Below are 13999 nucleotides of genomic sequence, written 5' to 3'. Positions count from 1 at the left end.
TTTCCACAGAGGAGTTTTGAACTTGCCCTTCGAGCGCAGGCCGCGTCCTCTGGTTCTGCTGTTCTGGACAGGGTGAGACCGCTGGTCATGGTGGACATTATCCAGTCTAATACAGCCTAACATCTGATTTGTTTTACTGACTGCTCCTGAACATTGTCGACAAGCGAGGCAGAGTGCGAGTACTCACATTGACCCCCCGCTCGGTGAGGCCTTTGCACGGAGCCATCCTCAGGGTCTTTGTACGGATACTGGAGGGTTGTGTCCAAACATCGGAATCCCTCTTTCAGCGAATGATATTTATAATATTCTACAAGTTCCTGTTAAAAAAACATTTATGTTAATAACCTGTGGCATCATAGCAGATCTCATAGAATCAGAGAATCTCACAGCACAGGAGGAGGCCATTCGGCCCATCGTGCCTGTGCCGGCTCTTTGAAAGAGCTCTCCAATTAGTCCCACTCCATGCTCTTTCCCCACAGCCCTGTGAATTTCCCTTTTCAAGTATTTCTCCAATTCCCTTTTGAAAGTTATTATTGAATCTGCTTCCACCGCCCTTTCAGGCAGCGCGTTCCAGATCACAACAACTCGCTGTAAAAACATTCTCCTCATCTCCCCTCTGGCTCTTTTGCTAATTATCTTCAATCTGTGTCCTCTGGTTACCGACCCTCCTGCCACTGGAAACAGTTTCTCCTTATTTACTCGATCAAATACCCTTCATCATTTTGAACACCTCCATTAAATCTCCCCTTAACCTTCTCTGCTCTAAGGAGAACAATCCCAGCTTCTCCAGTCTCTCCACATAACTGAAGTCCCTCATCCCCGGCACCATTCCAGTAAATCTCCTCTGCAGCCTCTCCAAGGCCTTGACACCCTTCCTAAGGTGTGGTGCCCAGAATTGGCCACAATACTCCAGCGCGGGCCGAACCAGTGATTTATGAAGGTTCACCATAACTCGCTTGCTTTTGGACTCCAGTCTAAGGAAGAAAGGGGGAAAGAGAAAGAGAAAAAGATAGAAAGACAGAAAGAAAGAACTTGAAATTATATAGCATCTTTCATGACCTCCGACAGTGCAGCGCTCCCTCAGTACTGCCCCTCCGACAGTGCAGCACTCCCTCAGTACTGCCCCTCCGACAGTGCAGCACTCCCTCAGTACTGCCCCTCCGACAGTGCAGCACTCCCTCAGTACTGACCCTCTGACAGTGCGGCGCTCCCTCAGTACTGCCCCTCCGACAGTGCGGCACTCCCTCAGTACTGAACCTCTGACAGTGTGGCACTCCCTCAGTACTGATCCTCTGACAGTGCAGCACTCCCTCAGTACTGCCCCTCTGACAGTGCAGCGCTCCCTCAGTACTGCCCCTCCGACAGTGCAGCGCTCCCTCAGTACTGCCCCTCCGACAGTGCAGCACTCCCTCAGTACTGCCCCTCTGACAGTGCAGCACTCCCTCAGTACTGCCCCTCCGACAGTGCAGCACTCCCTCAGTACTGCCCCTCTGACAGTGCAGCGCTCCCTCAGTACTGCCCCTCCGACAGTGCAGCACTCCCTCAGTACTGCCCCTCTGACAGTGCAGCACTCCCTCAGTACTGCCCCTCCGACAGTGCGGCACTCCCTCAGTACTGCCCCTCTGACAGTGCAGCGCTCCCTCAGTACTGCCCCTCCGACAGTGCAGCACTCCCTCAGTACTGCCCCTCTGACAGTGCAGCGCTCCCTCAGTACTGACCCTCCGACAGTGCAGCGCTCCCTCAGTACTGCCCCTGACAGTGCAGCACTCCCTCAGAACTGCCCCTCCGACAATGCAGCACTCCCTCAGTACTGACCCTCCGACAGTGCAGCGCTCCCTCAGTACTGACCCTCCGACAGTGCGGTGCTCCCTCAGTACTGCCCCTCCGACAGTGCAGCACTCTGAGGCGGTGAGATTGGGGCTCGAGCCTCGATAATGTTGTGTTGGATCGGGATTTACTGTGCGGATTCTCCTAGCACCTGTCAGCAGGTGGGCTGACGAAGAGAGGTCAGGGACTGAGCAATGGGACCAGGGGTCCTGACCAGGATTCAAACACCCTTCATCCTAACACAGTCGCACCTCTGGGCACATCATGAAGTGTTGGGGATCTGAGTTTTCGGTGTGGGAACCCCGTTGTCTGTCTGTGACATTCAGTAATAAATCCAATGGGGAATTCAGGAGCAACCTCTTTACCCAGAGATTGGTGAGAATGTGGAACTCGCTCCCACAGGGAGTGGTTGAGGCGAATAACACAGAATTCGGCCCCAGCGGGAGGATTGGGTCCAATTCTGAGCACCACACTTTAGGAAGGACATCAAGGCTTTGGAGAGGGTGCAGAGGAGATTTAGTAGAATGGTTCCAGGGATGCGGGAATACTGTTATGTGGTTAGACTCTAGATGCTGGAATTGTTCTCCTTAGAGCAGAGAAGGTTGCGCGGAGATTTGTTAGCAGTGTTAAAAATCATGGGGAGTCTAGACAGAGTAGATAGAAACGGTTCCCATTGACAGAAGGGTCGAGAAACAGAGAACACAGATTTAAAATGATTGGCAGAAGAAGCAAATGTTGACATGAGGAAAGGATTTTTTACACAGCGAGTGGTTATGATCTGCAATTCACTGCCTGAAAGGGTGATGGAGACAGACTCAATCACGGCTTTCAAAAGGGAATTGGGTAAGTACATGAAGGAAAATAAATTTGCAGGACTACTGGGAAAGGGCGGGGAGCGGGACTAGCTGACGTGCTCGTTGTGAGAGCATGTGCAGACTCGATGGCCTTCTGTGCTGTACTGTTTTTTGATTCTTTGATTCTAAGATGCATTTACGGGGAAGCTGGATAAGTACAGGAGGGAGAAAGGAATAGAAGGATATGGTGATGGGGTGAGATGAGGAAGGGTGGGAGGAGGCTGGTGTGGAGCAGAAACACCGGCACGGAGCAGTGGGGCCGAATGGCCTGTTCCTGTGCCGTACATTCTGTGTAACTTTTTGCTCTGTCTGGGACGGGTGCAGTGGCAGTACAGATTTCAGTCAGTCCCACAGTGATATACTTCAGTCCATGAAGATTCCTTCGACTCCCGCACAAGGAGCAATTCCCGGCTGATCCCCCACGCTCACCTGGAGGTCCTGAGGCCAATTACAGCCCCTAGAATCATAGAATGACTACAGCACAGAAGGAGGCCATTCGGCCCGTCGAGCCCGTGCCGGCTATCTGCAAGAGAACTTCAGCTAGTCCCACTCCACCGCCCTTTCCCCCGGAGCCCTGCAAACTTCTTTCCCTCTCCCCACCTCGCGAGGAAATAAAGCAGGATTCCCACCACCGTGGCTGCAGTGTGGACCATCTACAGGATGCACTGCAGGAACTCGCCAACGCTTCTTTGACAGCACCTCCCAAAACCATAAGAACATACGAATTCAGAGCAGAGTCGGCCACTCGGCCCCTCGAGCCTGCTCCACCACACGGCCCCTCGAGCCTGCTCCGCCACTCGGCCCCTCGAGCCTGCTCCACCACACGGCCCCTCGAGCCTGCTCCGCCACACAGCCTCTTGAGCCTGCTCCACCACTCGGCCCCTCGAGCCTGCTCCACCACACGGCCCCTCGAGCCTGCTCCGCCACACAGCCTCTTGAGCCTGCTCCACCACACGGCCCCTCGAGCCTGCTCCGCCACTCGGCCCCTCGAGCCTGCTCCACCACACGGCCCCTCAAGCCTGCTCCGCCACACAGCCTCTCGAGCCTGCTCTGCCACTCGGCCCCTCGAGCCTGCTCCACCACACGGCCCCTCGAGCCTGCTCCGCCACACGGCCCCTAGAGCCTGCTCCCTCACACGGCCCCTCGAGCCTGCTCCACCACACGGCCCCTCGAGCCAGCTCCGCCACACGGCCCCTCGAACCCGCTCCGCCTCACGGCCCCTCGAGCCTGCTACACCACACGGCCCCTCGAGCCTGCTCCACCACACGGCCTCTCGAGCCTGCTCCACCACACGGCCCCTCGAGCCTGCTCCACCACTCGGCCCCTCGAGCCTGCTCCACCACACGGCCCCTCGAGCCTGCTCCACCACACGGCCCCTCGAGCCTGCTCCACCACACGGCCCCTCGAGCCTGCTCCGCCACACAGCCTCTCGAGCCTGCTCCACCACACGGCCCCTCGAGCCTGCTCCACCACACGGCCCCTCGAGCCTGCTCCACCACACGGCCCCTCGAGCCTGCTCCGCCACACGGCCCCTAGAGCCTGCTCCCTCACTCGGCCCCTCGAGCCTGCTCCACCACACGGCCCCTCGAGCCTGCTCCACCACACGGCCCCTCGAGCCTGCTCCACCACACGGCCCCTCGAGCCTGCTCCGCCACACGGCCCCTAGAGCCTGCTCCCTCACACGGCTCCTCGAGCCTGCTCCACCACACGGCCCCTCGAGCCTGCTCCACCACACGGCCCCTCGAGCCTGCTCCACCACATGGCCCCTCGAGCCTGCTCCACCACACGGCCCCTCGAGCCTGCTCCGCCACACGGCCCCTAGAGCCTGCTCCCTCACACGGCCCCTCGAGCCTGCTCCACCACACGGCCCCTCGAGCCTGCTCCACCACATGGCCCCTCGAGCCTGCTCCGCCACACGGCCCCTCGAGCCTGCTCCGCCACACGGCCCCGAGAGCCTGCTCCCTCACACGGCCCCTCGAGCCTGCTCCACCACACGGCCCCTCGAGCCAGCTCCGCCACACGGCCCCTCGAACCCGCTCCGCCTCACGGCCCCTCGAGCCTGCTCCACCACACGGCCCCTCAAGCCTGCTCCGCCACACGGCCCCCTCGAACCCGCTCCGCCTCATGGCCCCTCGAGCGTGCTCCGCCATACGGCCCCTCGAGCCTGCTCCGCCACATGGCCCCTCAAGCCTGCTCCACCACACGGCCCCTCGAGCCTGCTCCACCACACAGCCCCTCGAGCCTGCTCCACCACACAACCCCTCGAGCCTGCTCCACCACACGGCCCCTCGAGCCTGCTCCGCCACCCGGCCCCTCGAGCCAGGTCTGCCACCCGGCCCCTCGAGCCAGCTCCGCCTCACGGCCCCTCGAGCCTGCTCTGCCACACGGCCCCTCGAGCCTGCTCTGCCACTCGGCCCCTCGAGCCTGCTCCGCCACACGGCCCCTCGAGTCTGCTCCACCACTCGGCCCCTCGAGCCTGCTCCGCCCCTCGAGCCTGCTCCGCCATTCAATAAGATCATGGCTGATCATCGACCTCAACTCCACTTTCCTGTGCTATCCCCATATCCCTTGATTCCCCTAGAGTCCAAAAATCTATCTACCTCAGCCTTGAATATTTGGGGCAGAGAATTCCAAAGATTCACAACCCTCTGAGTGAAGAAGTTCCTCATCGTCTCAGTCCTAAATGGCCGGCCCCTTATCCTGAGACTGTGCCCCCTGGTTCTAGACTCTCCAGCCAGGGGAAACATCGTCCCTGCATCGACCCTGTCAATCCCCCTCAGAATCTTATATGCTTCAATGAGATCACCTCTCATTCTTCTAAACTCCAGAGAGTATCAGCCCAGTCTACACAATCTCTCATCATAGGACAGCCCTTGACATGAATCTTGTCATTCATGTGGAAATGACTTATGAAATAATACTGAGCGGCCTGCTGGTGGCGCTGTCCAGGGAGAGTCTAACTACTCGGGCATGGGCCCAGCTTGCTCAGGACATTCTTTAACAGGAACTAGTGAAGGACACAACTAGATCTCCATGTTGTAATACAGTTGATTAAAGCCTGGTTTAATACTTAGACCGAGTGGCCAGTAGTTTTCTTACGTCACCTCTTCTCCCAGGGATCAATCTAGTGAACCTTCGTTGCACTGGCTCCAAGGCAAGTATATCCTTCCTTAGATAAGGAGACCAAATCTGTGCACAGTGCTCCAGGTGTGGTCTCACCAAGGCCCTGTACAATTGTAGCAAGACTTCAACCATGACCTCTACCACCGAGAAGGACCAGGGCAGCAGGCGCATGGGAACACCACCACCTCCAAGTCCCCCTCCAAGTCACACACCATCCTGATTTGGAAATATATCACCGATCCTTCATCGTCGCTGGGTCAAAATCCTGCAGCGGTTCAAGACGGCGGCTCACCACCAGCTTCTCAAGGGCAATTAGGGATGGGCAATAAACGCCGGCCTTGCCAGCGACGCCCACATCCCATGAATGAATAAAAGAAAAAGATTCTTTGCTGAGGTCGGGTTTCTCCGCGCGATCGGTACTCACTGTTAAGCCATGGAACCTCTTGTTTTCTGCAATGTGAAAGGACGAGTCTCTGGAAATAATCTTGATGTGTTTCACCTCATTGTTGTACCTGCCGAGAAATTTAAAAACCGACGTGAGGCGGACAGACAGGGCCAGCCGTAGCTACAAGAACAATAACCTCGCCGCCCTGTCAGACTGTTAATCAGCTTGCGATTCCTTCCACTACCTCTCACTCTTCTCCAAGGGAATTACATTGAATATACGGCACAGAAACAGGCCATTGGGCACCACCAGTCTGTGCTGGTGTTTATAATCCAAACCAGTCTGTGCTGGTGTTTATAATCCACACCAGTCTGTGCTGGTGTTTATAATCCACACCAGTCTGTGCTGGTGTTTATACTCCACACCAGTCTGTGCTGGTGTTTATAATCCACACCAGTCTGTGCTGGTGTTTATAATCCACACCAGTCTGTGCTGGTGTTTATAATCCACACCAGTCTGTGCTGGTGTTTATAATCCACACCAGTCTGTGCTGGTGTTTATAATCCACACCAGTCTGTGCTGGTGTTTATACTCCACACCAGTCTGTGCCGGTGTTTATACTCCACACCAGTCTGTGCTGGTGTTTATACTCCACACCAGTCTGTGCTGGTGTTTATAATCCACACCAGTCTGTGCTGGTGTTTATAATCCACACCAGTCTGTGCTGGTGTTTATACTCCACACCAGTCTGTGCTGGTGTTTATAATCCACACCAGTCTGTGCTGGTGTTTATAATCCACACCAGTCTGTGCTGGTGTTTATAATCCACACCAGTCTGTGCTGGTGTTTATAATCCACACCAGTCTGTGCTGGTGTTTATAATCCACACCAGTCTGTGCTGGTGTTTATACTCCACACCAGTCTGTGCTGGTGTTTATAATCCACACCAGTCTGTGCCGGTGTTTATAATCCACACCAGTCTGTGCTGGTGTTTATAATCCACACCAGTCTGTGCTGGTGTTTATAATCCACACCAGTCTGTGCTGGTGTTTATAATCCACACCAGTCTGTGCTGGTGTTTATAATCCACACCAGTCTGTGCCGGTGTTTATAATCCACACCAGTCTGTGCTGGTGTTTATAATCCACACCAGTCTGTGCTGGTGTTTATACTCCACACCAGTCTGTGCTGGTGTTTATAATCCACACCAGTCTGTGCTGGTGTTTATACTCCACACCAGTCTGTGCTGGTGTTTATAATCCACACCAGTCTGTGCTGGTGTTTATACTCCACACCAGTCTGTGCTGGTGTTTATAATCCACACCAGTCTGTGCTGGTGTTTATAATCCACACCAGTCTGTGCTGGTGTTTATACTCCACACCAGTCTGTGCTGGTGTTTATAATCCACACCAGTCCTGTGCTGGTGTTTATAATCCACACCAGTCTGTGCTGGTGTTTATAATCCACACCAGTCTGTGCTGGTGTTTATAATCCACACCAGTCTGTGCTGGTGTTTATACTCCACACCAGTCTGTGCTGGTGTTTATAATCCACACCAGTCTGTGCTGGTGTTTATAATCCACACCAGTCTGTGCTGGTGTTTATACTCCACACCAGTCTGTGCTGGTGTTTATAATCCACACCAGTCTGTGCTGGTGTTTATAATCCACACCAGTCTGTGCTGGTGTTTATAATCCACACCAGTCTGTGCTGGTGTTTATAATCCACACCAGTCTGTGCTGGTGTTTATAATCCACACCAGTCTGTGCTGGTGTTTATAATCCACACCAGTCTGTGCTGGTGTTTATAATCCACACCAGTCTGTGCTGGTGTTTATAATCCACACCAGTCTGTGCTGGTGTTTATAATCCACACCAGTCTGTGCTGGTGTTTATAATCCACACCAGTCTGTGCTGGTGTTTATAATCCACACCAGTCTGTGCTGGTGTTTATACTCCACACCAGTCTGTGCTGGTGTTTATACTCCACACCAGTCTGTGCTGGTGTTTATACTCCACACCAGTCTGTGCTGGTGTTTATAATCCACACCAGTCTGTGCTGGTGTTTATAATCCACACCAGTCTGTGCTGGTGTTTATAATCCACACCAGTCTGTGATCCACACCAGTCTGTGCTGGTGTTTATAATCCACACCAGTCTGTGCTGGTGTTTATAATCCACACCAGTCTGTGCTGGTGTTTATAATCCACACCAGTCTGTGCTGGTGTTTATACTCCACACCAGTCTGTGCTGGTGTTTATAATCCACACCAGTCTGTGCTGGTGTTTATAATCCACACCAGTCTGTGCTGGTGTTTATACTCCACACCAGTCCTGTGCTGGTGTTTATAATCCACACACAGTCTGTGCTGGTGTTTATAATCCACACCAGTCTGTGCTGGTGTTTATACTCCACACCAGGTCTGTGCTGGTGTTTATAATCCACACCAGTCTGTGCTGGTGTTTATAATCCACACCAGTCTGTGCTGGTGTTTTATAATCCACACCAGTCTGTGCTGGTGTTTATAATCCACACCAGTCTGTGCTGGTGTTTTATAATCCACACCAGTCTGTGCTGGTGTTTATACTCCACACCAGTCTGTGCCGGTGTTTATAATCCACACCAGTCTGTGCTGGTGTTTATAATCCACACCAGTCTGTGCTGGGTTTATAATCCACACCAGTCTGTGCTGGTGTTTATAATCCACACCAGTCTGTGCTGGTGTTTATAATCCACACCAGTCTGTGCTGGTGTTTATAATCCACACCAGTCTGTGCTGGTGTTTATAATCCACACCAGTCTGTGCTGGTGTTTATAATCCACACCAGTCTGTGCTGGTGTTTATACTCCACACCAGTCTGTGCTGGTGTTTATAATCCACACCAGTCTGTGCTGGTGTTTATAATCCACACCAGTCTGTGCTGGTGTTTATACTCCACACCAGTCTGTGCTGGTGTTTATAATCCACACCAGTCCTGTGCTGGTGTTTATAATCCACACCAGTCTGTGCTGGTGTTTTATACTCCACACCAGTCTGTGCTGGTGTTTATACTCCACACCAGTCTGTGCTGGTGTTTATAATCCACACCAGTCTGTGCTGGTGTTTATAATCCACACCAGTCTGTGCTGGTGGTTTATAATCCACACCAGTCTGTGCTGGTGTTTTATACTCCACACCAGTCTGTGCTGGTGTTTATAATCCACACCAGTCTGTGCTGGTGTTTATACTCCACACCAGTCTGTGCTGGTGTTTATACTCCACACCAGTCTGTGCTGGTGTTTATAATCCACACCAGTCTGTGCTGGTGTTTATAATCCACACCAGTCTGTGCGGTGTTTATACTCCCACACCAGTCTGTGCTGGTGGTTTATACTCCACACCAGTCTGTGCTGGTGTTTTATAATCCACACCAGTCTGTGCTGGTGTTTATACTCCACACCAGTCTGTGCTGGTGTTTATACTCCACACCAGTCTGTGCTGGTGTTTATAATCCACACCAGTCTGTGCTGGTGTTTATACTCCAACACCAGTCCTGTGCTGGTGTTTATACTCCACACCAGTCTGTGCTGGTGTTTATAATCCACACCAGTCTGTGCTGGTGTTTATAATCCACACCAGTCTGTGCTGGTGTTTATAATCCACACCAGTCTGTGCTGGTGTTTATACTCCACACCAGTCTGTGCTGGTGTTTATAATCCACACCAGTCTGTGCCTGGTGTTTATAATCCACACCAGTCTGTGCTGGTGTTTATAATCCACACCAGTCTGTGCTGGTGTTTTATAATCCACACCAGTCTGTGCTGGTGTTTATAATCCACACCAGTCTGTGCTGGTGTTTATACTCCACACCAGTCTGTGCTGGTGTTTATAATCCACACCAGTCTGTGCTGGTGTTTATACTCCACACCAGTCTGTGCTGGTGTTTATACTCCACACAGTCTGTGCTGGTGTTTATAATCCACACCAGTCTGTGCTGGTGTTTATAATCCACACCAGTCTGTGCAGGTGTTTATACTCCACACCAGTCTGTGCCGGTGTTTATATCCACACCAGTCTGTGCTGGTGTTTATAATCCACACCAGTCTGTGCTGGTGTTTATAATCCACACCAGTCTGTGCTGGTGTTTATAATCCACACCAGTCTGTGCTGGTGTTTATAATCCACACCAGTCTGTGCTGGTGTTTATAATCCACACCAGTCTGTGCTGGTGTTTATAATCCACACCAGTCTGTGCTGGTGTTTATAATCCACACCAGTCTGTGCTGGTGTTTATAATCCACACCAGTCTGTGCTGGTGTTTATAATCCACACCAGTCTGTGCTGGTGTTTATAATCCACACCCAGTCTGTGCTGGTGTTTATAATCCCACACCAGTCTTGTTGCTGGTGTTTATAATCCACACCAGTCTGTGCTGGTGTTTATAATCCCACACCAGTCTGTGCTGGTGTTTATAATCCACACCAGTCTGTTGCTGGTGTTTATAATCCACACCAGTCTGTGCTGGTGTTTATAATCCACAACCAGTCTGTGCTGGTGGTTTATAATCCACACCAGTCTGTGCTGGTGTTTATAATCCACACACCAGTCTGTGCTGGTGTTTATAATCCACACCAGTCTGTGCTGGTGTTTTATAATCCACACCAGTCTGTGCTGGTGTTTATAATCCACACCAGTCTGTGCTGGTGTTTTATAATCCACACCAGTCTGTGCTGGTGTTTATAATCCCACAACCAGTCTGTGCTGGTGTTTATAATCCACACCAGTCTGTGCTGGTGTTTATAATCCACACCAGTCCTGTGCTGGTGTTTATAATCCACACCAGTCTGTGCTGGTGTTTATAATCCCACACCAGTCTGTGCTGGTGTTTTATAATCCACACCAGTCTGTGCTGGTGTTTATAATCCCACACCAGTCCTGTGCTGGTGTTTATAATCCACACCAGTCTGTGCTGGTGTTTATAATCCACACCAGTCTGTGCTGGTTTTTATAATCCACACCAGTCTGTGCTGGTGTTTATAATCCACACCAGTCTGTGCTGGTGTTTATAATCCACACCAGTCTGTGCTGGTGTTTATAATCCACACCAGTCTGTGCTGGTGTTTATAATCCACACCAGTCTGTGCTGGTGTTTATAATCCACACCAGTCTGTGCTGGTGTTTATAATCCACACCAGTCTGTGCTGGTGTTTATAATCCACACCAGTCTGTGCTGGTGTTTATAATCCACACCAGTCTGTGCTGGTGTTTATAATCCACACCAGTCTGTGCTGGTGTTTTATAATCCACACCAGTCTGTGCTGGTGTTTATAATCCACACCAGTCCTGTGCTGGTGTTTATAATCCACACCAGTCTGTGCTGGTGTTTTATAATCCACACCAGTCTGTGCTGGTGTTTATAATCCACACCAGTCTGTGCTGGTGTTTATAATCCACAACCAGTCTGTGCGGTGTTTATACTCCACACCAGTCTGTGCTGGTGTTTATAATCCACACCAGTCTGTGCTGGTGTTTATAATCCACACCAGTCTGTGCTGGTGTTTATAATCCACACCAGTCTGTGCTGGTGTTTTATAATCCACACCAGTCTGTGCTGGTGTTTTATAATCCACACCAGTCTGTGCTGGTGTTTATAATCCACACCAGTCTGTGCTGGTGTTTATAATCCACACCAGTCTGTGCTGGTGTTTATAATCCACACCAGTCTGTGCTGGTGTTTATAATCCACACCAGTCTGTGCTGGTGTTTTATAATCCCACACCAGTCTGTGCTGGTGTTTATAATCCACACCAGTCTGTGCTGGTGTTTATAATCCACACCAGTCTGTGCTGGTGTTTATAAATCCACACCAGTCTGTGCTGGTGTTTATAATCCACACCAGTCTGTGCTGGTGTTTATAATCCACACCAGTCTGTGCTGGTGTTTATAATCCACACCAGTCTGTGCTGGTGTTTATAATCCACACCAGTCTGTGCTGGTGTTTATAATCCACACCAGTCTGTGCTGGTGTTTATAATCCACACCAGTCTGTGCTGTGTTTATAATCCACACCAGTCTGTGCTGGTGTTTATAATCCACACCAGTCTGTGCTGGTGTTTATAATCCACACCAGTCTGTGCTGGTGTTTATAATCCACACCAGTCTGTGCTGGTGTTTATAATCCACACCAGTCCTGTGCTGGTGTTTATAATCCACACCAGTCTGTGCTGGTGTTTATAATCCACACCAGTCTGTGCCTGGTGTTTATAATCCACACCAGTCTGTGCTGGTGTTTATAATCCACACCAGTCTGTGCTGGTGTTTATAATCCACACCAGTCTGTGCTGGTGTTTATAATCCACACCAGTCTGTGCTGGTGTTTATAATCCACACCAGTCTGTGCTGGTGTTTATAATCCACACCAGTCTGTGCTGGTGTTTATAATCCACACCAGTCTGTGCTGGTGTTTATAATCCACACCAGTCTGTGCTGGTGTTTATAATCCACACCAGTCTGTGCTGGTGTTTATAATCCACACCAGTCTGTGCTGGTGTTTTATAATCCACACCAGTCTGTGCTGGTGTTTATAATCCACACCAGTCTGTGCTGGTGTTTTATAATCCACACCAGTCTGTTGCTGGTGTTTATAATCCACACCAGTCTGTGCTGGTGTTTATAATCCACACCAGTCTGTGCTGGTGTTTATAATCCACACCAGTCTGTGCTGGTGTTTATAATCCACACCAGTCTGTGCTGGTGTTTTATAATCCACACCAGTCTGTGCTGGTGTTTATAATCCACACCAGTCTGTGCTGGTGTTTATAATCCACACCAGTCTGTGCTGGTGTTTAATCTTTATAATCCACACCAGTCTGTGCTGGTGTTTATAATCCACACCAGTCTGTGCTGGTGTTTATAATCCACACCAGTCTGTGCTGGTGTTTATAATCCCACACCAGTCCTGTGCTGGTGTTTATAATCCACACCAGTCTGTGCTGGTGTTTATAATCCACACCAGTCTGTGCTGGTGTTTATAATCCACACCAGTCTGTGCTGGTGTTTATAATCCACAACCAGTCTGTGCTGGTGTTTATAATCCACACCAGTCTGTGCTGGTGTTTATAATCCACACCAGTCTGTGCTGGTGTTTATAATCCACACCAGTCTGTGCTGGTGTTTATAATCCACACCAGTCTGTGCTGGTGTTTATAATCCACACCAGTCTGTGCTGGTGTTTATAATCCACACCAGTCTGTGCTGGTGTTTTATAATCCACACCAGTCTGTGCTGGTGTTTATAATCCACACCAGTCTGTGCTGGTGTTTATAATCCACACCAGTCTGTGCTGGTGTTTATAATCCACACCAGTCTGTGCTGGTGTTTTATAATCCACACCAGTCCTGTGCTGGTGTTTATAATCCACCACCAGTCTGTGCTGGTGTTTATACTCCACACCAGTCTGTGCTGGTGTTTTATAATCCACACCAGTCTGTGCTGGTGTTTATAATCCACACCAGTCTGTGCTGGTGTTTTATAATCCACACCAGTCTGTGCTGGTGTTTATAATCCACACCCAGTCTGTGCTGGTGTTTATAATCCACACCAGTCCCTGTGCTGGTGTTTTATAAATCCACACCAGTCTGTGCTGGTGTTTTATAATCCACACCAGTCTGTGCTGGTGTTTTATAATCCACACCAGTCCTGTGCTGGTGTTTATAATCCACACCAGTCCTGTTGCTGGTTGTTTTATACTCCACACCAAGTCTGTGCTGGTGTTTATAATCCACACCAGTCTGTGCCTGGTGTTTTATACTCCACACCAGTCTGTGCTGG

General features: G+C 51.0%; 1 protein-coding gene across 4 annotated transcripts in view; it reads right to left on the bottom strand.

Annotated features, from left to right (window-relative positions):
• Positions 1–13999, bottom strand: part of LOC147122438 (guanine nucleotide exchange factor VAV3-like) — a 307623-nt gene that overhangs the window by 44514 nt on the left and 249110 nt on the right. For 3 of the 4 annotated variants that reach the window (XM_085983597.1, XM_085983596.1, XM_085983598.1), the window contains exons 24-25: positions 6229–6316; positions 188–317 (exon numbers count right to left, since the gene is read on the bottom strand). In XM_085983597.1, coding sequence (XP_085839723.1) covers positions 188–317; positions 6229–6316 — 218 coding nt within the window. Of the gene's footprint in view, positions 1–187; positions 318–6228; positions 6317–13999 lie in introns of those variants that run through there. The other variant, XR_015077746.1, reaches the window with a different exon arrangement.

This window comes from Somniosus microcephalus, chromosome 3 (assembly GCF_052327205.1).
Source record: "Somniosus microcephalus isolate GS21.2 chromosome 3, FLI_Smic_1.0, whole genome shotgun sequence".
Taxonomy (NCBI): domain Eukaryota; kingdom Metazoa; phylum Chordata; class Chondrichthyes; order Squaliformes; family Somniosidae; genus Somniosus; species Somniosus microcephalus.
Note: the sequence above shows the minus strand (reverse complement) of the source record. Positions and strands in the feature narration are given on the sequence as shown.